General features: G+C 34.7%; 2 protein-coding genes and 1 long non-coding RNA gene across 9 annotated transcripts in view; 2 read left to right on the forward strand and 1 right to left on the reverse strand.

Moving 5' to 3' along the window:
- The window catches only part of Piezo (piezo type mechanosensitive ion channel component), a 48,299-nt gene extending 27,716 nt beyond the window's left edge, over positions 1-20,583 (forward strand). For 4 of the 7 annotated variants that reach the window (XM_089702570.1, XM_089702579.1, XM_089702587.1 and 1 more), the window contains 24 exons: positions 1,121-1,236; positions 2,867-2,975; positions 3,199-3,356; positions 3,576-3,655; positions 5,351-5,495; positions 5,655-5,771; positions 5,858-6,024; positions 6,297-6,461; positions 7,221-7,331; positions 7,415-7,501; positions 8,184-8,331; positions 11,372-11,586; positions 11,794-11,952; positions 12,302-12,428; positions 12,656-12,802; positions 12,959-13,059; positions 13,327-13,508; positions 15,155-15,335; positions 15,587-15,684; positions 15,814-15,908; positions 17,021-17,124; positions 17,906-18,047; positions 18,546-19,299; positions 20,152-20,583. In XM_089702570.1, the coding sequence (XP_089558696.1) occupies positions 1,121-1,236; positions 2,867-2,975; positions 3,199-3,356; positions 3,576-3,655; positions 5,351-5,495; positions 5,655-5,771; positions 5,858-6,024; positions 6,297-6,461; positions 7,221-7,331; positions 7,415-7,501; positions 8,184-8,331; positions 11,372-11,586; positions 11,794-11,952; positions 12,302-12,428; positions 12,656-12,802; positions 12,959-13,059; positions 13,327-13,508; positions 15,155-15,335; positions 15,587-15,684; positions 15,814-15,908; positions 17,021-17,124; positions 17,906-18,047; positions 18,546-18,692 (3,101 nt within the window). In that variant the 3' untranslated portion in view covers positions 18,693-19,299; positions 20,152-20,583. Of the gene's footprint in view, positions 1-89; positions 138-460; positions 506-1,120; positions 1,237-1,992; positions 2,113-2,866; positions 2,976-3,198; positions 3,357-3,575; positions 3,656-4,373; positions 4,536-5,350; positions 5,496-5,654; positions 5,772-5,857; positions 6,025-6,296; positions 6,462-7,220; positions 7,332-7,414; positions 7,502-8,183; positions 8,332-11,371; positions 11,587-11,793; positions 11,953-12,301; positions 12,429-12,655; positions 12,803-12,958; positions 13,060-13,326; positions 13,509-15,154; positions 15,336-15,586; positions 15,685-15,813; positions 15,909-17,020; positions 17,125-17,905; positions 18,048-18,545; positions 19,300-20,151 lie in introns of all 7 variants that reach the window. The other 3 variants (XM_089702624.1, XM_089702608.1, XM_089702616.1) reach the window with 3 other exon arrangements.
- LOC149490311 (uncharacterized) lies at positions 9,172-10,201 on the forward strand. The gene is made up of 3 exons (XR_016317646.1): positions 9,172-9,570; positions 9,697-9,758; positions 9,833-10,201. It is a non-coding gene; the product is annotated as an uncharacterized LOC149490311 (long non-coding RNA).
- On the reverse strand, positions 20,578-24,310 carry Polr2B (RNA polymerase II subunit RpII140). Its single transcript, XM_089702635.1, has one exon. It carries the CDS (start codon positions 24,167-24,169, stop codon positions 20,639-20,641), a length of 3,531 nt encoding a protein of 1,176 aa, XP_089558761.1. The 5' UTR covers positions 24,170-24,310; the 3' UTR covers positions 20,578-20,638.
- Between the last annotated feature and the right edge of the window lie 488 nt (positions 24,311-24,798).

A 24,798-nucleotide genomic window follows, 5' to 3' on the forward strand; every position in this document is an offset into this window, starting at 1 on the left:
GACTGAAAATACACGATCACTCCTGTATATATTTGTAAAGCAATGTTAAATAACTGTTATTTTACCTTAATTTTTTATGTGTAATGTAGGAAGCCACGGCGGGTCTTCGCGCCGTTTATACACAAAGAGACACGAAGGTACAGTCCAAACGTGGTTACGGATAGATAATCCGGTTGAATAGAACGTACGGAGACATACTAAACTTTTCTGTCTGGGCTCTGTGGAGATTTTAACAAAAAATATTCCATTTTAACCTCGATCTATGTTCTACGATCCATTTAATTATCAATATCACGATCGATACTTGTTTAATCTAAAATTAAGCTTAAGTCAATAACTGTTGTCCTCGTCTGGGTGAGATTCTACTTAACTGTTTCCGAGAATGTGTTGAGAGCCCCGAGCTAATCCGCTTAGCTTCCAAAGGTGTGAGAGTGGTGTTGAGTTTTGTCTTTGTTCGTAGCGCGAGGAAGGCCGCAGTATAAGCCGCCCGCCAGCCATCAGAAGGGTAACGTTGTCTCGAAGTTTCCATCGCATAACATTGTCTTTGCGTTACTAACCACTTGTGTTCGCAGCTTAGCGGTGATGGTATTTAGGCAAGTTGCATCGTGAAGAGATTAAAATTGAATTGTGCATTTCATTTTGTTTTGGAATTTTGGAAAAATTGGAATTCATCAAATTAGCTTGCTAGATTATAATGCATGTTTGCTTATTTGCAAGGTATTAACTGGTTTTGCACGCTCTTTCTTTCTCTTTATGTATTCTAGTATATAATGTATTTAACATAAGTAAATACAATTCATATAATATTATAATGTAAAATAAACTGTTAAATATTAGTAAAAGTTTGTTTTCACTAAAACTATAATTTCACTGAAGAATTTAATTTATATGTTATCACTGTTTTAATAAATTTGGTACAAATATATTTTTGTCTGAGGGTGCAAAAATGCAGTAATATTGCAATGAATGTCATATCACTTTAAATTTTTATTACAATAATCACAAAAAATGTCATGCTATTTAACGATATAGCAAAAAATGTGTAAATAGCTTCGCCTTTTTCGCTTAACTGTCAATGTAGGAAAATTTCGAGATGTTAAAAGCCTTTTCTCATATACAGCTGTACGCTCTGGTGACTACTACATGTTCGATGAATTTGACGACTTCGATGTTCATCTCAAGGACGAAGAATCGAGCACAGACGAAGACGAACCTAAGGAAATGGGTATCGGCAAGGTAACTTCGATACATCATCATCGAATACCTACATCAGTTACATATATTTTAGAATTCTGTCTGGGATTATCTTTGTAATGAGTATATGAGATTGGAAATTGAGCATGACATTAGAGTTATGTGGTGAAGTGTAGTGTTTTAAGGAATCTTAGCATGTCAATTTTGATTTAGATCAAAATCGGGTGGTGGGGTTATAAGTGTGCTTTTGTTACAAAATGGGCATGCGGTGACTAACATGTGCGCCTTGCAATAATATAGTACGTACAAAATGATTTGTCTAGTTTTTCGTGAAATGAAGTTGGTTGGCTTTAGACCAGAATATTGTCTATTTTCTTTTAATAACATCCTATTTTTTGTGTCTCACAAATACCATAACTAAAAAAATCAAATCTATGAACTTACTAAACATACAGTAGATAATAAATTTAGTTGTGGGTTTTCAGTTCTCACTAATATGATTCAAATCGTTGATTAGTTAACACTTATTGTACTTATCTTCTTACTTTGTTGCGAAATTTTTCAACAGATCAATTTATCTATTAATGCGTTTCGGTACTTTACATATTAAATATTTCGATTTCCTCAATAATTTTGCAATACAATATTCTGGTCTACACCTGTCTTATAATCTTAACGTTGTTTAAAATATGTGACGTCAGAGTCCTATGTGAAGTTCACTTAAAATTGGTGACATAAAATGGATAGAATTCACGAAAAGCTAGTGAACGGTGGGATTGCACCGGGTTGTGGGTATAGTTGCTGTCGACGGCGATAAAGACGGACGTGCGTCGCGCGGTGTCGCTGCGGCGCGCGTCGCTGCCCGCGCTGCGCACGAGCCGCCGCGCCTCCGCGCCCGCGCACCCTGTGTCGTATCAGGTAACGCTAAATTCCAAATTTTTTTGGTACAAATAAATTCTAAATTTTTGGCAATATTTTTTGGTGACTTTTGATTGATAAATTCTAAATTTTGGACACATATTTTTTGGCAACTTTTGTTTGATAAAATTCTAAATTTTGTCAATATTTTGGCGACTTTGCAAAACTTTTGATTGAAATTTATTGGATCTTTTGAAATTCGATTTCGGAATACATATATTGGCATTTAAGAAACATATGTTTGGCTTCAAATTTATGATTATTTATTAATCATTGAAATGAATAACGGCATAATAATACCGTGCGTAAGGGTAAGTTTAATATTTATAAGGTAAATGTTGCTTTTGTTTTGCATGCTAGAAGCTTTTCGATATTTTATGTTGGGGTAAATTATATATTGTATGCATAGTATACTGTGTTTTTAAGTTTCCTTTTATTTTTGTAAGTTATGATATATGTATGTTTTGATTTATAAGTATTTTATACACACTTATGTCGTTTAAATTTTTATATGAAAAAATAACAAACTTGTCTTTATTATCATGTATCAATATTTTTATGTTTATTTAAATACATATTTCCATTATTTAGTATATTTTTAACTAAATGTTTCTTATATTTAAATACAATGTTAATAATTAAATCATGAGTTACAGGATCCTTTATGACATCTTTCTCATGTAACCTTGTAACATCATTATTAAGAAAAATTGTTCGATAATTGTTATTTAACTGGTGAAAATTGATGACATAGATGCGTTCGCATTCGTCTCGCGGGGACGCAACGCAGGACGAAAGGGATATTACAATGCGAGAACGACCTGGACCTTCTTCGGAATTAGATGACTATGCTCCATTACCTGGTGAGCAAAATATCTCGCTAGAAGTTCATAAGATTATATTTTATTCATTAAATTAACAACATATTTTTCAAATAATGGATAATTGGAGCACGAGTAAGCATCATCAATTTATCTATTGATTTAGTTTAGTTTATAATATTTATAAAATGTTGGTAACCTTTACTTCTTGAAAGCTTATTTGCCTTTGGGTAACAGTAACTAATAAATAATTTGAATTCACCAGAAAACGAAACATGGATGGACAAAGTGAAGGGCCTATTGGATACAGTGAACGCCTTCATATCGAGTATCCTCGTTTCGCTCACACGTCATCTAATGAAGTATTCGCGCGACTACCGATATGTCTCTCGTACTCTTTCTATTGAAAAGAAAATATTGAAGGTATGCTTTCACAATCATTGATTGTATTTATGTATATATGTTAAATTGAAAGCTAGTAAAGTTCCGTTAAGAAATAATGCCTTCCTTTTGTATAAACTTCCTGAAACTTACATAACTTTAAAAACACCTTTTACATAACTCTAGACCCAATATTATTGTTTTTCTAAGTCAATTTAAAAATCTGACATGTTAAAATGTATTTTCATTTAAAAATTGCAGGAAAAAGAAGGCTTCGGTATTGGAATAAGAGAAGGATCACAGATGATCTGGGAACCATTACCTGATTCACTCGTACACCAGTGAGTATTATACCTTCAATTTATATAGGTACTTGGCCAAAGACAAAAGTCTATAATTTGGCACTTCTTTTAAAGCGCTTATGTGCTTTAATATTTATCTGTATCTTGATTGCATTTTGTTATTGGTCAAATACAAGTAGTATATTTAGTTTGTAGATCATGCTACATGCATGTAGATGCTAAGTAGCAATATAGATAGAAATAGATTTAGTTCAAGTAGTAAGTAGTGATTTATTTTGCATGCTGCATTGTAGAGAATCGGATAATTCTAGAAATAATTTGCTAGTGCCGATGGAGGATATGGGGTGCGTATTAACCATATTTAGAATTTCATTTTGTCATATAAATAATTATTAAGTATATTAATTGGTCATTAGATAAAATAGTTTGCTAAAAGTTACAGGAACAAATATAAAAAAGCCTTATTTACAATATATTTAATTTTTCATTTGTGTGGTGTTGAATGTAATTCAAGACGTTAAACGACATGATCTCTTATGCCTTAGCTAAGCTAAGCATAAAACTTAGTGTTAAAGTACCAAACGTATTAGTATATGATACTTAAAATCAATAAAATTCATTCATTACTTTGCCTTTTTATTCACCATACACATCCTAAGATTCATATAAATTTCTAAAATTCATATGAATTAAATTTCATCCAAATATACCAAACTCTCCCAACACCGGTAAGTATAACACATGGGCGTGTTTCCAGCCGTAAGTTAAGTGAGATAAGCGTGCCGGAGATCCGCATTCTGGCGCCGAGTATGGAACGCGGTCTGGACCGGACCCCCCCGCGCACACCGTCTCCCTCTACGCCGTCTGACGACGACACGTCAGAACACGAGAGCGCGTTTAGCTTGCAGACCACGGAAAGGTGCTGGCTGGCTTGGGGAGTGTACTGTTGGCGGGATTGTTCTAATTTCAATTTGAAAAATGCGCTAAAAAATACTTGGATTTACTTGAATAGATTTGGTGTGCCTACTTGTTATGGACACGCATTTTAATGTTTTGATCACGTATTGATATCCCAAGTGTATTCTGACAGATGATTTTCTTTACTTAAATTACAAAATATACTCATAAAAATAGAGTAAGACAAATCGATGATCTCAAGTGTCTATAGAAATATATCTTTTGTTATGTTATATAGAATTTCGTTGAAGTAATATAATTATACAGTACACTTCCCATTTGGTGTTTTTCGTCGTCGCTTGCTGGATGTTTTATAATTCCATTTTCTTCTATTCTTGTCTTTTTTATTATCGTTGTAGCTTAAGCATTTTATATCAATACAAAAGGTAAGTTTCTGAATGTATTTTGTCATGCAAGTTGTCTTTTCAGCGTAATTACAATAAACTAAAGCATTCCAAGGATTTTTTACGAAAAATATATTTTCTCTTTCTTCTTTTTATCTATTACATTGTCTATTACATTTCTTTGATTAAATACTTATAGCGGGAAACTTTTGTAAAAATAACTTTATGAATATACTTAACCATCTGCTTTTCTGCACTATACCCTTTTTCTGTACTATGTCTATACCTTACAGCAATATACGACTAAGGAGTGCTGTAAGTGTGTCTATATCGTATTTTCTGTGTCACCTTTTAATCTACCTAAAATTCTCTGTACATACATATTTGCTATACTAGTTATGTTCAAGTATTCACGTGAACTAATTGATTACAGTAAAGACATCACGACATTGGAGGAACAAGACGACTCAATGTTCAAACAAGACAAGTGTCCGCTAGTGCACCTCGGATATGCTCTGTGGTATGCGGTATTGGCGCATACAGACATCGTGTGCTATATCATGGTGTTTATTAATCAGGTAAATGTCACAATAATTGATTAAAATACGATTAAATACGTAACATCAACTTTAACATGTTCTATAGTTAAAAGAGGAGATATAATCCTTCCTCCTTCTTTCTCTTATTGTTTTTTATACATTCTTACTTAAAGAGGGTGAATAATTTGTTTCCTACAGATACAATCAGCTACAATATTGTCTATTCCACTGCCCCTGATGGTCTTCTTGTGGGGAACCTTAACAATACCAAGACCGACGAAAACATTTTGGGTCACACTCATCGCTTATACTGAAGTAAGGTTTTGTCTTTTATATAGTCTGTGTAAATATACAAATATATATGATACAAGTACTTATGTTTGATTTTTTTTTCACTTTAGGTCATAGTATTGATAAAAAGCATGTTCCAATTTGAGATATTGCCTTGGAACCAAAAGGCAATACCGGCTAACATGCCTTTCACAGCGCCACGAATTATAGGCATCGAAAGGAAGTACAATTATGCGTTGTACGATCTGTTGTTGCTGCTTATTATCTTTTTACACAGGTGTGTTATATTTTAAATATATTTCTTGAAACATTAGGTATTACAGGATAGCTATCCGATGTGGACTAAGGATAGAAGATATCAATAATCCATTTGCGTGGCCAATATTCTCAATAAAGTTCAATTTTTCCTTCAATAATGTGCCGCTCGTAAAACGTCAATTCAAACTATGTTCATAATTTTCATATAAGCCTCTGCAACTTGTATCGTTATAAAACATACTTACCTATATTATTAATCTCATCAAATCAATCAAATATATATCTCGGCAGGTTCATGTTAAAATCCCTAGGGCTGTGGAAGGAATCCAGCCCAGAAGTGGAACTCCAAGAGGATAGAGACTATCCGCTAACCGCGGAAGATACGCAGATGCTAGTGGAGGGGCGGGGCGCAGAAGTGGGGCAAAAGTACGTGCAAATGCACGAGAGAATCGGCCCGTGAGTTATATTTGTATTTCTATTTGTTATTGTCTAGATTGGAATTTAAATTTATTACATGCCTTTAAAAAGTAGTTGGGGAAAATATAATTTTAAGAGATTTCTATAACAGAATGTTTTGCAGCTTATAAATAAAATTAAATGGTTGTATTAAGGTTATTTCTATAACATTATTAACTACATTTTAATTTTAACCTCTCAACCACCGAGCGGCCAGATCCGACCGCGACACAATAGATTTTCTATTGTGTCTGTGATTCCGGGGCTTAATGGATTAAAATGATGTATTAAAAGTTTTGCAATAATGTTGTACCTATAATAGCCAACTAAACTACAATTACCCTATTTAATTCCCAACAAAAGTAATTGTTCAATTATATTTAAAAAAGTAAAGAGTGAGAATAAACGATGTGTGTACGGACAGACAGAGGTGTGGGGCGGAGACGTACTGTGATGTTGAAGAATAGGGATAGATCGTCCATATACACGTAAAATTTATTTTATTTTGTTTCTATAGATAGTGTTGTAGTTTGATCTTATAATTTAATAAAAATCCTTAATAGGTAATTAAATAATGTATAAATAAGCATTGATAATAAATATTGCTTATGTCGTAACTTGAAACTTGTGTAGCTCTGTATAAAGCAATGTTGACTAAAAGAGAATCTAGAGGAGTAATCATTAGTAATGTAAAATATTAAGTAGTAATTGTGACGATAAAAGGGTTTATGAAAAGGAAATAAAATAATATTTTTATAGAGCAAACGGATCCAGTTCAAACGGTGTATTACCGACAAGCGAAGGTAATTTGCCGCAATTAGAAGAACGTCATGACGAGCCCGGACCTTCTAAAGAACCAGATGAATATGGGTAATGTTATTTTTAAAATAAATATTTAATTCAACTTTTATTAATGAGAGTTCTCATATAACTTCAAGATATATTTCTTTCAGTGTAAACGATGATGAAGAACCAATAATTACCGTCAACACTACATTAGAAGATACGTATCAGCATTATCCCAATGTGATACTATTATCGTAAGTTAATTTCTTTATATTGTTATCCTATTTCGTTCTATTCAAATTGAAAATGTGACACTAGAGAGGCATTGATGTAATCTATCTTCATGATGAAAAATTGGTCAGAAAATATATGTGCGCACTGCGCATATTGGCGTCTTCTGTTGCCTGAGATTTGAATTCAGTACTGAAAAATACATTTAATTTCACTTTTGAAAGCTCGGTCGTTTTTGCACATAATTTCGAAATACTTAAGCTACCCATCCGTATCTGTAAGGTAGCTAGAGCGTATTAAGCTATTTTAATTTAATTAATATGACACACATAAACGTTACTCTCCTTCCACCGTTTTAAAATTGCCGAAAATTATTAACAACACACTTTTATAACATTGAGATAATATTACTACGTATGGAGGAGACACCACGAACAAAATCTGTGCGCCATTTTTTTGCTCTAAGTTTTAAAAATTATTATCTAGTTAGGTATTTACCGATGAAAGTTATGCCTTTGCACTTTTCCGTATTATTTGTATTATTTGTGCAATATCGTAACACACACGAAGGCATATTTGATGCTTTTCACTTTAAAACAAATAAAAAATGAGCGTGCAGTTAAGCCATATGGCTTACGGAACATAAGTGATGTAGGCGGTGTCGTCTCCATATGTATATCTCAATGATTTTAACGTACTTTCCAGGATAAAGCGCTACCTAAGCCCGACGCAGCGCTTCTTCGAGCGCATGTTGGCGCCGGGCGCGCGCGTCACAGCGGACGTGTACGCGTACATGTTCCTGTGCGATTTCTTCAACTTCCTCGTTGTTATCTTTGGTTTTGCTGCTTTTGGGGTGAGTTACGATAGTGATTGGTGGAAAATGCTTAGTTTGTCTTATTTACAGAAAATATATTAGGGACTTTACACTCATAATATATTTTAGTCATATTTATGGGTATATATGAGAATTAATGTGCAACTTATTACTAATAAGTCTTTGCAGAATATTACTGGTAGGCTATTAAATGGGTGTGACTTAACTTTTCAACTTAAGGTGATGAATTAATTTTTCTAACATTTACGGCCCTTTTCAAACCTTCGTAATTTTTATATTATTAAAGTTGTCGTGATGAAAATTCTTGACAAGAAAGTTCAATAGTAACACAATACGTCTACCGTTTTAGAAACATGATTCCAGGATATTTTCTCGATAGAAAAAAAATAATTTGGAAAATCCAAAAGTGCACGCCTCATAATTTTTTTTAATAAATATTTATTAATTATTATTTTTGTTTATTTAATAACAATTAAACCACATCGAATCAGACCCTGAAAAATGAAAGGGTTCTATTCCTGAGCATACTCAAGCGTAAGAGAAAAAAAAAGACTCGATTAGTTAAGTATTTCGGTCGCTATCGTGTTAACAAGAAAAAGGATCCGCACATACAGACACACGGACGTCCAAGACAGAACTTTTTTAAACTGTTTTTTAACTAGTTTAAATAACAAAAATGACATCAAAAATATCATGAACGTTAAAAATAGTGTTTTTTCTTAATATGTGTGTGTATGTATTATCTTACAAGTGCAATGTATGATACATAAAGACATTTTAAGTTTGAAAAATCAGATGTTTTGCGCGAAGTGACAGTAGTACCCACCTCAACGCTTCGCTTATGAGGCGTGCAATACAAAGTTATCATTGTTATTTTTTTTTAATCTCTGGCATCTTCAAAATAACAAACGTAAAGTTACGACTTTTTGGATATTAACTATAAAATATACAACCTATACGTCTACCGTGTTAGAATTTTGAAATATGCGATGGTTTTGAAATAAACAAGAAATACTTGAAATTAGCGCGCGACCAGCCAATATAGCGAGAGCCGCCCTGTACCTTCCTACCCCGATCGCTGCACGAGTCATTCCCGCTACGGCCGTCACACGGGGAACTTGTGTCGCTCGCGCAATCGTAAAAAAGGGTGACAACACGATAAGACAAAATGAGACAAATGGGGACAATAAAGAAAATAAGAAGAAGAAACAAAGGTTGGAGGAAAAAGAATGCTTACAATTGGAACAAATTAATGAAGTAAGTTGGTTTTATTTTAAATTTGATGATAATTGTATTATAGACGATGTTTGATATGTACCCCTGTTTTAAGTACATAACGAATGTGTAAGATTTTTTCATTTATAGCATAAATAATCTGTTCAGAAATCCGGAATCCAGAAGGAAAATAAACCCACTGATTGTTCACAATGTGAATCCACTCCTTCGTAAGTACCTTTATTCAGTCAAAAATGTATGTTATCAAAGCTCTACTGGTTTTATCGCATGATTCCATTTTTAGCAAAAAGCAACAAAGTGCAAAGAAATAAAAAATCATGGTGAACTTAGTGGAAGTATGGCGGACATAATATGGAACAGGAGCTTATTGGAGTAGTATTATATTTAAAAAAAAAATACGAAATAATTTCAAGAATTACATTTCTTAGAACGTGGTAGATAAGTATGTTGTATAAAGAATTTGATGTTGATATTTATTTCATTTATACTTACTACACCTGTGCGGGAAATTGCTTAGTAATAAAACAGGTTTATATTCATATTTACATAGTAATGTGAGTTTTCATTTCGAAAAATTTTGTGTAAGTATATTAAATTGAGTTCCTGGGTGATCTGGAAACACAATTGGGCCCGGAAGATGGCGCTGCAGTCACTCCTCCTAATGATATGAACCGATTTGGATGAATATTTGCGTGCACATTTCATTTTTGTGGGATGATTGGTTGATTCTACTAATATTATGTATTTTTGTTGTTAGAAAGTAAATTTAATTTAATGTTTATAATACATTATTATTGGTATAAATAAGCCAGTGTTCGTCTCACATTGCTGTACCTGCCTACCTGTACCTACCCTACCAGGGCCTAACTTTGTTCTGGCTATTTTATTTTGATTATTTGTAATGAATAATTACAATTATAATAGAGTGCAAAAAATAAATACATGCGTCAATATATTTTGTGTTTTTTTTAAACAATTTTTTTATTTAAAAAAATATCATTCCGACCGCGGCTTTGCCCGCGTGGAATTAGATTATATCGTGAATCCTGTCTTATCCCACAGAAGTGTTCAGTTCGGATAAAAAGTATCCTATGTGTAAATCCAGGCAATTAGCTATATTTTATCAAAATTGGTAATGTAGTCTTGACGTGATTAAGTAACAACTAACAAAAAAATATACAAATTAACATCCAAAGTTTCGCATCAGTTTTACTGTATTAGTGATATCTTCCACTCTTGACTTTGACTGAGAAGAATTAGGGTTTATAACTTCTTTTAGAAATATTACCGTTCATTTCTGGGCATGACGTAATATCTACGTCAGCATCAAATTCTATCTAAATCCATTCAGTAGTCCGCGTTATTGAGTACCATTTCATTTTTTCAGAGTAACAATATTTTTTGTTATTTTAAAGATTATTTATAACCTGTATTATTTTGTAATAAAGTAAACATTACGAAATAATAATAATGATTAATAATGTCTAAGTACATAGTTGTTAAAAAGAAGATTATTTGTTTATAAGCAAGAAAATAAAACCAATAAATCAACAATTAATATATGTACAATAACAATATTATAACTGTATGACGACTCCATACATGTTTGTCCCGAGTCGGCCAGCGGCAGCGCGGCGAGTTTGCAAGAATGACTTCGCGCACACCCGCGTTCGCGATAGCGAGCTATTAGACTCCGCCCGCCAAGCAGTAGATTTTTTTTGTGTATCGTCTTAAGGAATATCCTATTGTTATGATAGACTGAAGCAATTTTTTGTCAATACACAATTTCCATTAAAGAGACTAACAAAAAACTTTATTTCAGACACATCAAGGCGATGGCGGTGTTCAAGCCTACTTTGAGGAAAACAAAGTGCCCATACCATTCTTAGTGATGTTGATATTACAATTCGCTTTGATAATCATCGACCGAGCGCTATATTTACGCAAGTTCATGTTGGGCAAAATATTGTTCCAATATGCGCTAATAATTGGTGTGCATATATGGATGTTCTTTGTACTGCCTTTTATCACTGAAAGGTAAATAAATCATGAAATAGTTTTTGCCTCTTTTGAAAATCTTGAAACAGTGAAACCATTATAAGGTACCTTTTCTTTCAATTACTCATCAAGATTTAATGTGGTGTTATAACATTATTTTACACGATAGTCTATCTAAATCTATTTTATATTTTTATATTTAAAGTACCAAACTAATTTACATAAAAAATATACTACAATTTTCAGAACATTCAACACGCTACTTCCTCCTCCTATGTGGTATATGGTGAAGAGTGTCTATTTGCTGTTATCGGCTTATCAGATCCGATGCGGATACCCAAGACGAATTATTGGAAACTTCCTCTGCAAGTCGTATAACTTCCTGAATATGATCTGCTTTAGAGGGTATGTGTCCTTTTAAAATGAAGATAAATAATAATAAATGTCGCTCTATTGATAAACAGTTATAAAGTCTGACAATTGTACCTACACAAACTATGATATTTTACATTACTAGAGGAAAATATTAAATTACCAGCTTTCCGCCCGCGGCTTCGCCCCTTTGTCTAAAGCTTAATAACTTATATACTAAAACATTCCTATTGAATTGCTCTATCTATTAAAAAAACTGCATCTAAATCAGTTCTGTAGTCTTCAAGATCTAAGCATACATACGGGATGCGACTTTGCTTTAAACTTAGGAGTTTAGTTTAACAATTGGTAAGTAATTTAATCTATATTTTTTGTTATTAAGATTTATGGCGGTTCCATTCTTATTCGAATTACGTACACTCATGGATTGGATATGGACAGATACATCCATGACTCTTATGGACTGGCTCAAAATGGAGGATATATTCGCCAGTGTTTTCTTGCTCAAGGTATTGTATACGATTTGGAACAAACATTTACGTAGTAATAAAAGCTTTTTTGAACTTATATACATTTATTTGTTGTAGATTAATTCTTCACTTTTTAAGTATTATCAGTATTTAAGTATTATCAGTACTTAAAAATAAAGATAATTAACCAACCATTTGATTTTATTGTCTTGAATGAGTATATCTATTTGGCTCACCTAGTAATCAATTTTAATTTATATTTGTAGTGTTCTCGATATGTAGAAGACGAATTCCCGCAACCTCGCGGCGTCAAGAAGTCCACTACATCGAAGTATTTATTAGGAGGAGGCGTTTTAGCATTTGTCATTGCTATTATCTGGTTCCCGCTCGTTTTCTTTGCTTTCGGAAATTCCGTAAGTAACTCAAAATCTTTATATAGAACATTAATAGAGAAATATTTTTTGCAGAAAAATTTTCAGATGTGATTGTTATTACAATTTGAAAAAGAAATACCTTTATATAAATTAACAAAAATAATTCAGTGATGGCATATTATTGTTTTTGTGTAGGTCGGTGAACCCAATCCGCCCACAGATGTAACTGTTAAAATACGCATTGGACCGTTCCTACCAGTATATCAAATGTCGGCACAATCTCATAATATTGATGTGTAAGTATTAAAGGTTATACAAGTATTTTTTTGTGATCATAAATGCATTAAATATAATAAGTAAACAAAGACCTTCAATGTAAAAAATAAAAATACTCGGTTAATGACTTTTATTGAATTTTCACGAGCTGTGTTGTTACGAGAATATACTTTTTTAAATTTATAGAAAATTTTGTATTAGTAAGTATGACTAACAAATATTCTACAAGCATAATCAAAGTAAAATTACGTTCAACCAAACAACTATAACCAACTTCCCATTTCCAGTTTCACAGAGCAAGACTACACGCAGCTGAGCAACATGTACGCGCGCGACCGCACCGCGCAGACGTTCCTGTCCAACTACATGTACAACGACGTGGCCGTCGTCACCATCAACCCCAACTCCACCGCAGTGTGGAACATCTCCCCGCCGGAGCTCGACCGCCTCGAGAGAGAAGCGTTATCTAGTTAGTGCTTTGATTGTAAAAACACGACTCTATAGACTCTGAAATAAGACTCAAAATCGAGTAAAATGTCCGAGCGGCGTTGTATGACACATTACTTGTAACCCCAACTCCACCGCAGTATGGAACATCTCCCCGCCGGAGCTCGACCGCCTCGAGCGAGAGGCGCTGTCCAGTTAGTGCTTATAAACACATAGTAGTACTGAAAACTCGACTCTATAAGCTGGAAAATAAGACTCAAAATCGAGTAAAATGTCCGAGCGGTGTTTTATAAAAAATTCTTTGTAGTTAAACCTCTCTTACGTGGCTATAAACTCCAACTCCACCGCTGTGTGGAACATCTCGCCGCCGGAGCTCGACCGCCTCGAGAGAGAGGCGCTGTCCAGTTAGTGGGAATTTACTCTCTAAAGCCTCGAAAATAAAGCTCAAAATCGAGTAAAATGTCCGAGCGGCGTTGTATGACACATTACTTATAACACCAACTCCACCGCAGTGTGGAACATCTCCTCGCCGGAGCTCGACCGCCTCGAGCGAGAGGCGCTGTCCAGTTAGTGCTTATAAACACATAGTAGTACTGAAAACTCGACTCTATATGCTGGAAAATAATACTCAAAATCGAGTAAAATGTCCGAGCGGTGTTTTATAAAAAATTCTTTGTAGTTAAACCTCTCTTACTTGGCTATAAACTCCAACTCCACCGCAGTGTGGAACATCTCGCCGCCGGAGCTTGACCGCCTCGAGAGAGAAGCGTTATCTAGTTAGTGGGAATTTACTCTCTAAAACCTCGAAAATAAGACTCAAAATCGAGTAAAATGTCCGAGCGGCGTTTTATGACACATTACTTGTAGTGAAAACCCTTTTTCGTGGCAATAATACTCAAAGTTTGGTCATAGTCACCTTCAACTCCAATTCCATCACCGTGTGGAACATCTCGCCGCCGGAGCTCGACCGCCTCGAGAGAGAAGCGTTATCTAGTTAGTGGGAATTTACTCTCTAAAACCTCGAAAATAAGACTCAAAATCGAGTAAAATGTCCGAGCGGCGTTTTATGACACATTACTTGTAGTGAAAACCCTTTTTCGTGGCAATAATACTCAAAGTTTGGTCATAGTCACCTTCAACTCCAATTCCATCACCGTGTGGAACATCTCGCCGCCGGAGCTCGACCGCCTCGAGCGAGAGGCGCTGTCCAGTTAGTGCTTATAAACACATAGTAGTACTGAAAACTCGACTCTATAAGCTGGAAAATAAGACTCAAAATCGAGTAAAATGTCCGAGCGGTGTTTTATAAAAAATTCTTTGTAGTTACCTCTCTTACGTGGCTATAAACCCCAACTCCACCGCAGTATGGAACATCTCGCCGCCGAAGCTCGACCGCCTCGAGCGAGAGGCGCTGTCCAGTTAGTGAGAATTTACTCTCTAAAACTTCGAAAATAAGGCTCAAAATCGAGTAAAATGTCCGAGCGGCGTTGTATGACACATTACTTGTAGTGAAAACCCTCTTTATTGGCACTAATATTCAAAATCTTGTATCCTTCAGTAGAAAACTTTGCCTATTAGGAGTTATTTAGGTTAACTTTAAGTCATACACAGCAACCATTTACAAGGAAGTAACTAAAGTATCTAAATTTATATTTATTTTTCTTTCAGATGCATCGCTTTCCGTAAAATTCACATATGTAATAACGCATCTGAGTAACAATCCACAAAATCCACCGACCATAGAGAATAATCGAGAAGTGCCGTTGGATGCATTTATTAATGGAAAAAGGAATCCTGAAAGAGATACCTTACTCAATTTACTAGCTGGCACGGCGCGTCCAGATGATTGGTGAGATAAATATATTATATATACCTTATGCAATCACTATTTAGAGTCTAATTTAAATTGATTTTTTTTAAAGAGGTAGTTTGTGAGTTTGATGGATCTTATTAGTAGATTAATCTGGAAATACTGAATTGTATTATATGCTATGAATAGGAAAGAAGAATAAAATAATAAGAAGAACAACTCCTATTTTTTTTAATTTTTCTATTCTTTCGGAAGTTTGTGTGAATTGTATGTTATTCTCTTTGTTTTAGGTTGAACGTTAAACATGTATTCCCAAAGTTCGTGAAAGTGTTTAATAAAGGAACTACAAAAGCCGCTTTCCAATTGATGCCTCCTGATCCCGATGGAAGTAAGATATAAAATACATGATAGTGAAAATTTTTTATTAAAATTTTAAATGCACTAAAAAATATATTTTTAAATAGTTTGCATAGAAAGAATGTTTATTTTAAATCTCTGATTTAATTATTTTTTACAGATGATGAATCGAGGTCTTATAGAGACGTTAAATTACGTTTAGAGAGAGATAGAAATTCCAGTTATTGGAGAGTTCATGAATCTTGCGAAGAAAGGGTAAATTTTTAACACAATTTTCTTAACTAATTTATATACCAACTAGCGGTCCGCCCCGGCTTCGCCGGTGGTACACATTTCGCAATAAAAGGTAGCCTATGTTCTTTCTCAGGGTCTAAAGATTATCTGTGCCAAATTTCATCAAAATTCGTCCAGTAGTTTATGCGTGAAAACCATACATACATACATACAAACCTTTCCTCTTTATAATAAAGGGTGATTTTTTTGCTGGTTTCTTTTTGGCAATACTGTTTTTGATAGATCACGCGTGAATCGTGTCTTGTGTCTTTATCAAACTTGTTCAGTTTGGTCTATAATTTAACCATGAATCGACTTACGAACGAACAACGCTTGCAAATTATTGAATTTTACTATCAAAATGCATGCTCGGTTAAGAGAGTGTGAAGTCGGTTAAGAAGTGCGCGATGCACTTCATCGATTGGCGATTTTATTTTTTTTTGCCCAAAATGGAAGAATTGGACATGCCTCACACGTGGTTTCAAAAAGACGGTGCCACATACCACACGGCACGCGAAACAATAGCCCAATTGAGAGCCGTCTTCGGCGAACAGTTTATCTCACGTTTTGGGCCCGTCGATTGGCCGCCTAGATCGCGTGATCAAACGTCTTTGGACTATTTCTTATGCCTACAGGGATAAACCAGCAACGATTGACGCACTGGTAGCCAATATTGAAGCATTTAAGTATTCGTGATATACCGGCCGATATGTTGTAGAGAGTGTGCCGAAATGCGAATGGGCCATCTAAACCGGAGCCGTGGCCATCATTTGCATGAAATCATCTTCAAACATTAAATTATATTGATCGTTTTATCAATTCCATTATAGATTACATCAACATTTTCAAGTTTTTTGTGTTTTTTTTTGAAAATCAAATCCTATACCTCTTAAAAAATCACCCGTTATTAGTATAGAAGTATAGATACCATTAGACATGCTTTAAGAATAGATGTTATTTTTAAAATACAAAAATACAAGTCTAGCCTGTTTACAAATGTAATCTGTTGTTTCTGTAAATCTGCTTCACTGTTTAACGTACCCATAATTTAGGCCAATTTTTTAAGTAATTGAGTAAAACAATGTAATTTTCAGGATCCGCTCGCACCGATACCAATGAACAACTGCGACATGCTGGTCATGTACACGTTCAACGATAAACTGTTCCCAGAGACGCTTAACTTCATATCCGGTGGCGGGTAAGTTTTTATTTTATTGTATTTGGCTTATGTTATGTAATGTTTTACTAATTATAATAATAAAAACAACAAATATTCAATATAAAATTATTTAAAAAAATATTTGTAAAATCTTTCGAAATATAATTATTTTAGAGCTAGCGCGCACGAGCATCTTTGTCTCCGCAACTATTTTGTCTCTCGCACCTATGGGCTAGTATGAAAGTGCGCGCACATAGCGACGCAACTCCCCATACAAATTGATGGGAGAGACAAAATAGTTGCGGAGACAAAGTTGCTCGTGCGCGCCAGCTCTTACGTGTCATTCCCATTGAGATAATATTATTACGTATGGAGGAGACACCACGAACAAAATCTGTGCGCCATTTTTTTGCTCTAACTATGTTTTAAAAATTATTATCTAGTACATACTTAGGTACTTACCGATGAAAGTTATTCCTTTGCACTTGTCCGTATTTTTTGTATTATTTGTGCAATATCGTAACACACACGAAGGCAAATTTGATGCGTTTCACTTTAAAACAAATAAAAAATGAGCGTGCAGTTACGCCATATGGCGTATGTTGAGCGGAACATAAGTGATGTAGGCGGTGTCGTCTCCATATTATGTATATCTCAATGGTCATTCCCAAAAGCGACGACATAAGTGATTAAGTTCTAGTAGTGTGAATAAAATATTTATAGAGGACCATTAATTACTTTTTGAATAAATCCTGTCTATTTACTTGCTCTTGCGCTCATAATATTAAATTTTCCCGTATTTACAAAAAACAATTTCCAGTATCATCGGTCTCTACACGACATTCGTGTTCCTCGCGTCTCGAGTTCTGCGCGGCTTCTTCTCCGGCATCTACACCAAGATCATGTTCGACGATCTGCCCAACGTGGACCGCGTGCTGCAACTGTGCCTCGACATTTACTTGGTAAATCATATAGTTTTATATATATTTTATTCGTTTATCATTGTATTTTTATGCTATATACGTATATACGTATAAATTTAACTTACCTCTTCATTAATTTTGTTATTTTAGAGCTTTTAGTTTAGTTTATAGACATAATACTATGATCAATATTGGGAAAAGCTTCTGGCTCCTGAGACACAGTTTTAAACTCGTTCGGGAGCCAAAGGATTCATTATCTAGACCCACTCTAGACCTGTATAATTATTATGTCAATAAATTTTTTTTTTATTTTTATGCTACCTTTAAGTTTTTGGCCTATCAATTATTTTAATGTAATTTTTTTACAAAATACGAACACCTATTTATAATGACTATTATTTCTAGATTAAATCCCAAATTAAAGAAATGTTAATTTAAATGGGCCGTAATTTAGCTAGATGGAGTTAATAATAGTTTGTTATTTCAAGTGGAATGAAAACGCTCTATATGTCATATTAATTATTATTGTATTTAAAGGTTCGCGAAGCACTCGAGTTGACGCTGGAAGAGGATCTCTTCGCCAAATTAGTGTTCTTGTATCGGTCACCTGAAACTATGATAAAATGGAGTCGGCCGAAGGAAGAAGATAGTCAGGAACAAAGAGCTCTGCCCGCTCCACAGTGATTTAAATAACTCTAATCTTTGAAGCTAGGTACATCTTGCTATTGAATAAAATAAATTTGATATTTTTCATACTCATCAAACGTCCAACTATGTGCATAAGTCAAATATGGCCGTAAAGCTTGTAATTAGGACAAGAACAAATGATGTATAATTTTCATAAGAATTTGAACACATTAAAAAGTAACTACATTCTGACTATATGATTACACTCGTCCTCTCGACGTCATACAGAGAGAGTGTGAACGATCACATTTGATATTTTTATAGATTTTAGGATAATTTTTTACTTCTTCACACCTAACACGGTGCGGTTAGCAGTTAGCTTCCGATTCGCACTGCCTTTATATTACCTAATTATGTCCTGTACGTGCCTGTACCTATATTATTTATTCGTATCAATCAAATATAAAAATAAAAAGCGTTGTACAGCAATGAAATATTTATTGGTGCTTGTTTCTTTACAAAATATATAATGCTACTTACAAGACATAAAAAAATGATTGTTTATTTCTTATACTTTCCTTCTTGTTATCGCACTTTCATGTAGTACTTAATTTAACTTCTTAGAAGTACACGCTCTCTTTATACATACCTAATCTTAGATTAAGTATTGGTCTCCGCGCGCGCGCTACGACTAGATACCGCCCCACCTAAAAACAATAGCTCCGTGAGTGCGGCAACTCATTTCTGTAGTGTGTGTTAGGCAATTTGTAAAGGCGCTAGTGTGTGTGAAGAATTGGGCTGCCAGCTACATAAATTTTACCTCATAAATGGGAAATCTGCCATCTTGGAAAGAAGTTTTGAAAAATATTTTTTTTCATCCTTACCTGGCCGGGAATCGAATCCATGAACTATTTGAGTCGCATGACTCAAATCCACTTGCGACGCTACTATACTATAGTCACAAAGGTTGTTTAAAAGTAAAAAAGCGGAAATAAAAAAATAACATATTATATGAGTCAGTTAAACATGTATTAAACAAGAATAAATTATTGTTATTATACTTTTTTATACATGTGTTAGTAATAGCATTGAAAAAAAAAGTTCAAATTATTGCTTAAAGATTCCCTCAACCACGTGTATTTTTTTGGATATGCAGTACGGCAACATTGAATGGCGTCGTATTTTCGTAGAAAAAATTTTCGAAGTAAAGGAGAAATTTCGAATAATACGATACTTAGTGATGGTACGTGATCCCAGTGTCTTTCTTATTTTGTGTTGTATTATTTTTAAATAGTTTTATGACACAAATGGGCATTTTACTTCAAATTTTGTTCAAAATCTTTATAAACTATCGGTTCGCCCTCTCCACACAATGCTTGTGACACGACTGGCTTGGGTACGCCGAATTCGGCGTACTATTAGTTGCCGCATTTTTCAAGTACGCCGGCGGTATCTAGTCGTAGCGCGCGCGCGGAGACCAATCCTTAATCTAAGATACCTAATATTATATTTTAAGAATTATTATGCACTGATTTATTTTTAGATTGTATCTGCGTAGATTTTTCGTGACATTGTAAATTTTTTTTTTTTGTTATAAGCTGCCTTTTTAAAAATAACTCAATATGTGATGTCACTAAATATTGTTATACAAATTCTATACTTGTTGTATTTTGAATCAATTATAATTTATTATGTTGAAATATTTATTTAACGTTATCGTGTTTTCTTATGAAACAGTAATTCAAATCTACCATACCAAACTTTACCTCACATATTTCGTAGGTATATAATATGAATTGTTAAGGAAATAATACTTTGTTGATTTTAGTTTAAGTCATAAATTTACCAGTACAAGTGGCATGAATGTACATTTTTTTATTGTAACTGTTGTATTTAAGCTGCATTTAATGTTGTGGTTTGTGATAATAAAAGTTCTTTAAAATGTTAATGAAGTTTTATTTATTTTCTCAATTAAAAACATTATTCCTTATTCTACTATAACATTAAGCAATAACCATCAGCCGCGGTGCAATATTCATTGACATTAACTCCTGGAATAAAAGTTTAGCCGCATATGGAAGTCTAACTTGCGAAATCTGAGTTTTGTTTTTGCATCCTTTGCATTCAAATGTATTATTTCGAAGATTAGCTATTGCAATCAAACCACAGAAATTGCAAACATGAATTCTGTATGGATCGGATACTTCGAATAGACGCTCTCTTAGAAATTGTGCAGCGCCATGAGCGATTTGACAATCACGTTCCATTTCACCAAAACGAAGACCTCCATCTCTCGCCCTACCTTCCATAGGTTGACGGACTAAAATCTGCACAGGTCCCCTGGCTCTTGAGTGAATTTTATCGTCCACCATGTGCTTAAGACGCTGATAATATGTAGGGCCCAGAAAAACCTGAGCATTAATCTTTCTGCCAGTGTGACCGTTGTACATAACTTCGTTACCACGTAGATGATAGCCATATTCTTGCAACAATGAAGAAATTTTTTGCACATTTACAGCATCGTTAAATGGTGTGGCATCTCCAATCTCGCCTTTATTTGATGATACTTTGCCTTGAATACACTCGATCAAGTGACCAATTGTCATACGAGAGGGAATGGCGTGAGGATTAATAATAATATCGGGAGTTAAACCTTCGCAAGTAAAGGGCATATCTTCTTGTCTGTACTGTATACCGCAAGTACCTTTTTGACCGTGACGAGAAGCAAACTTGTCGCCAATTTGAGGAATACGTACGGATCGCACTCTTATTTTACAGAATTTATAGCCTTCGCTATTTAATGTTAGCATTACTTGATCAACAATACCAGTTTCACTATTACGCAAGAATGTAGAAGCATCACGCTTCGAATAGCGTTTAGTTGTTCCTTCTAACTCATCATCATTTTCAGGTAAAGTAATTGTTTTACCAATGACTACATCATCCCCTGAAACTCTTATACCAGGAGCTATAATTCCGTCATCATCCAACTTATCATACAAAGCATTTCTCATTCCTTGACAAGTTTGTCTGGTTGGTTTTTCAAATTGCTCTTCCTGATCCCCTATTCTTTTTGATTCTGAATCTTTGTAAGATCGATAGAAAACAGATCTAAAGAATCCTCTTTCTACAGCAGAAGCATTTAAAATGACACTATCTTCTTGGTTGTATCCTGTGTAACATAAGATAGCAACAATAGAATTAATTCCAGCAGGTAATTCTCTAAAACGCAAATATTCCATAGATCTTGTTGTTACTAATGGTTTATGAGGGTAGTACAGTACATGAGCTAAGGTGTCCATTCTTACATGGAAGTTGGTGATATAAACACCCATAGCTTGTTTACCCATAGCACTTTGATAAGTATTTCTTGGGCTTTGGTTATGATCTGGGAATGGAATAATTGATGCACAAACACCTAAAATCATGGCTGGATGAATTTCACAATGAGTATATGTAGTACAGTAGGCATATTCTTTTACTTGAGCAAGATCATCAGGACTCATTGCTATCATAACAGTCTCTTCTTCCAAAGTATCAATGTATTCAACAACACCACTAGCTACTAAGTTTTGCCAACCATAGTTATTGTAATCCCTTTCTTTTAGTTGATCTATGTGTTTCTTCTTAAGCAGTAGTGCTCCATTCTCTACAATCAACAAAGGACGACAAATTCTACCTGCATCAGTATATATTCTTATTTCTCTATCTCTTATATCACGAATCATACTGACTTCAGACACAATAATATCCATTTGACGTCTCAGTTTTCTTAAAGTTGCCATCAACTGTTCAGGATCTCTATGAATTCCGACCCAACAACCATTTACAAATATTTTTGTAGCATCTGCAATAGCTGATGGTGCTATTTCTTCCAAATTTTCCATAGACCATTCCTCCAAGAACTCCAAAATTGGAGAAGGTTGACTTCCAACAGAAATATAAGCCATTAAAGCCAAATTCTTTACAAGTCCGACAGCAGCACCTTCAGGTGTTTCAGCTGGACAAATCATTCCCCATAAGGTGTTATGGAGCTGGCGAGGCTTAGCTAATTTACCATCACGACCAATAGGCGAATTTACACGCCGCAAATGAGAAAGTGTGGATGCAAATGTTAAACGGTTCAATACTTGTGACACTCCAGCTCTCGCTTGATGAGCCTTTTTCTGATCACCCCAATTTCCGGTAGCCAATGAGTATCTCAAACCATCAGTGATAATTTTAGTTTTGATAGCTAATTCAAGATTGAAATCTTTTCCTTTGTCAATAAATTTCTGCGCATACATTCTTACTTCTTTAAGGAGATTTTTAAATAACCCCCGAAACAGGAAAGCTAACAGGGGGCCTGCTAGGTCGAGTCTTTTATTTCCATAGTGATCTCTGTCATCTAATTCACGACGACCCAATGCAGCCAGAAGCAATCTATGCACCATATATCCTAAGAAATATGCCTTCTTTGTTTCACAAAAATCAGACACACCAACATGTGGCAACATTTCTTTTTGTAAAATCTCCCTTGCATATTTTATACGCCTTTCCTTAGTTACACCAGGTCTTGCACCTCTGGCTCCAATAAAATTAAGAGCCACATTTTGTTCCTGTATAACAAAAGCTTCATCCAAAGAGGGCTTTACCATTTCCATCATTTCGGGATCATCAAAATCATAAATGATGTGTTCCAATATATCTCTATCGGCTACGAATCCAAGAGCACGGAATACAATCATTATGGGTATCTCTTGTTTAATATAGGGTACAATGGCCACAATTCTTTGTCCAATAGCAGATTTTTTAATGCTTTGCCCACCACGAGCCATCATGTTAACCCAAAGAGTTGATGTAGGTCTTGAGCTGTGTTCCAGACAGGAACGAATTTCAGTTTTATAAGCATATTTCCCATCTTTCATGCTGAATACATATACAGTATTTGTTGCCATTTTTTCTTGAGCAATCAACACTTTCTCAGATCCGTTTATAATAAAATAACCACCAGGGTCAAGTGGGCACTCATTCAGTTCAGTTAAATCTCTGTCAGTAAGATTACTCAGCAGACAGTATGTAGACCTTAACATGATGGGGATTTTACCAATAAACGTTTTTTGATGCTGGGTTTCTATTGGATCTTCATTTTCTTTAACAATTGTTTTTGTGATATCAACATACAAAGGAGCAGAATAAGTCAAATTACGCAAACGTGCTTCATTAGGCATCATAGGCGATGGAGCGCCGTCTTTTTCCCAATGGGTTGGTTTTGAAAGGTAAATCTGATCGAACTTTAAATGATATTTGGGAGGTACTTCGATTTCACCAGATGAATGTTGGGCTTCTGCTTGAAGTTCAATAGGTGGAGAATCTTCAACTATGCGTTGCACGGACATCTGAATAAATTCATCAAAACTATCTAACTGTTGTCTTACTAAACCTTTCTCGTCAAAATATGCATTGATGACAATCCAACAAGCTTCTTGCCATAGCTCCGATGATATTTCTTCCACATCTTCTTCCTCATATTGATCATCTTCAGTGTCATACATGCTGGTTTCAGAAGATTATATGATTTTAATAATAAAATCACAATATCTACAAGATACAACACAACTGACGCTGTGACGAGGTACAAAATAAAATGGCGATGTCCGAGAGGCGAGAGCATGACAAATGACAATTGTGAATTGACAGTCAGACGTAGCAAATGCCGCCTGAGTTTGACGCTAATCAAAATGTCAAAATGACGTTTTATGGTTTAATATTAATTCCTCAAATAATTCATAGATACAAAAGTAGGATTGGATACATAAATTATTGATATTATTTCGAACAGTTTTGATATCAGTTTTTATTTGATCAACTGGCTCCTTTGGGCGTATTCAGAAAGAAAGCTTGAAACTTATAAGCACTTATTGGCGCTTGTCAACGCTGCACTGGTTCGTTCTACACAAAGGAAGCAGGTTGACGCAGACCAAAACAAATTTTATATGGCAGCGCCCAGCGCTGACCAGCTTATCGGCGCCTATCAGCGCTTATCGGCGCGTGTTCATATATTTTCCTGCGCGGGTTACCAGCGCTGACAAGCGCCGATAAGCTCTTATAAGCGCATATAAGTTTCAAGCTTCCTTTCTGAATACGCCCTATCGCATTACTGATTACACATATTCAGAATCCG

This window comes from Colias philodice, chromosome 2, assembly GCF_061535455.1.
Source record: "Colias philodice isolate Cphi_HAF_F1 chromosome 2, ilColPhil1 Martin Lab GWU primary, whole genome shotgun sequence".
NCBI lineage: Eukaryota > Metazoa > Arthropoda > Insecta > Lepidoptera > Pieridae > Colias > Colias philodice.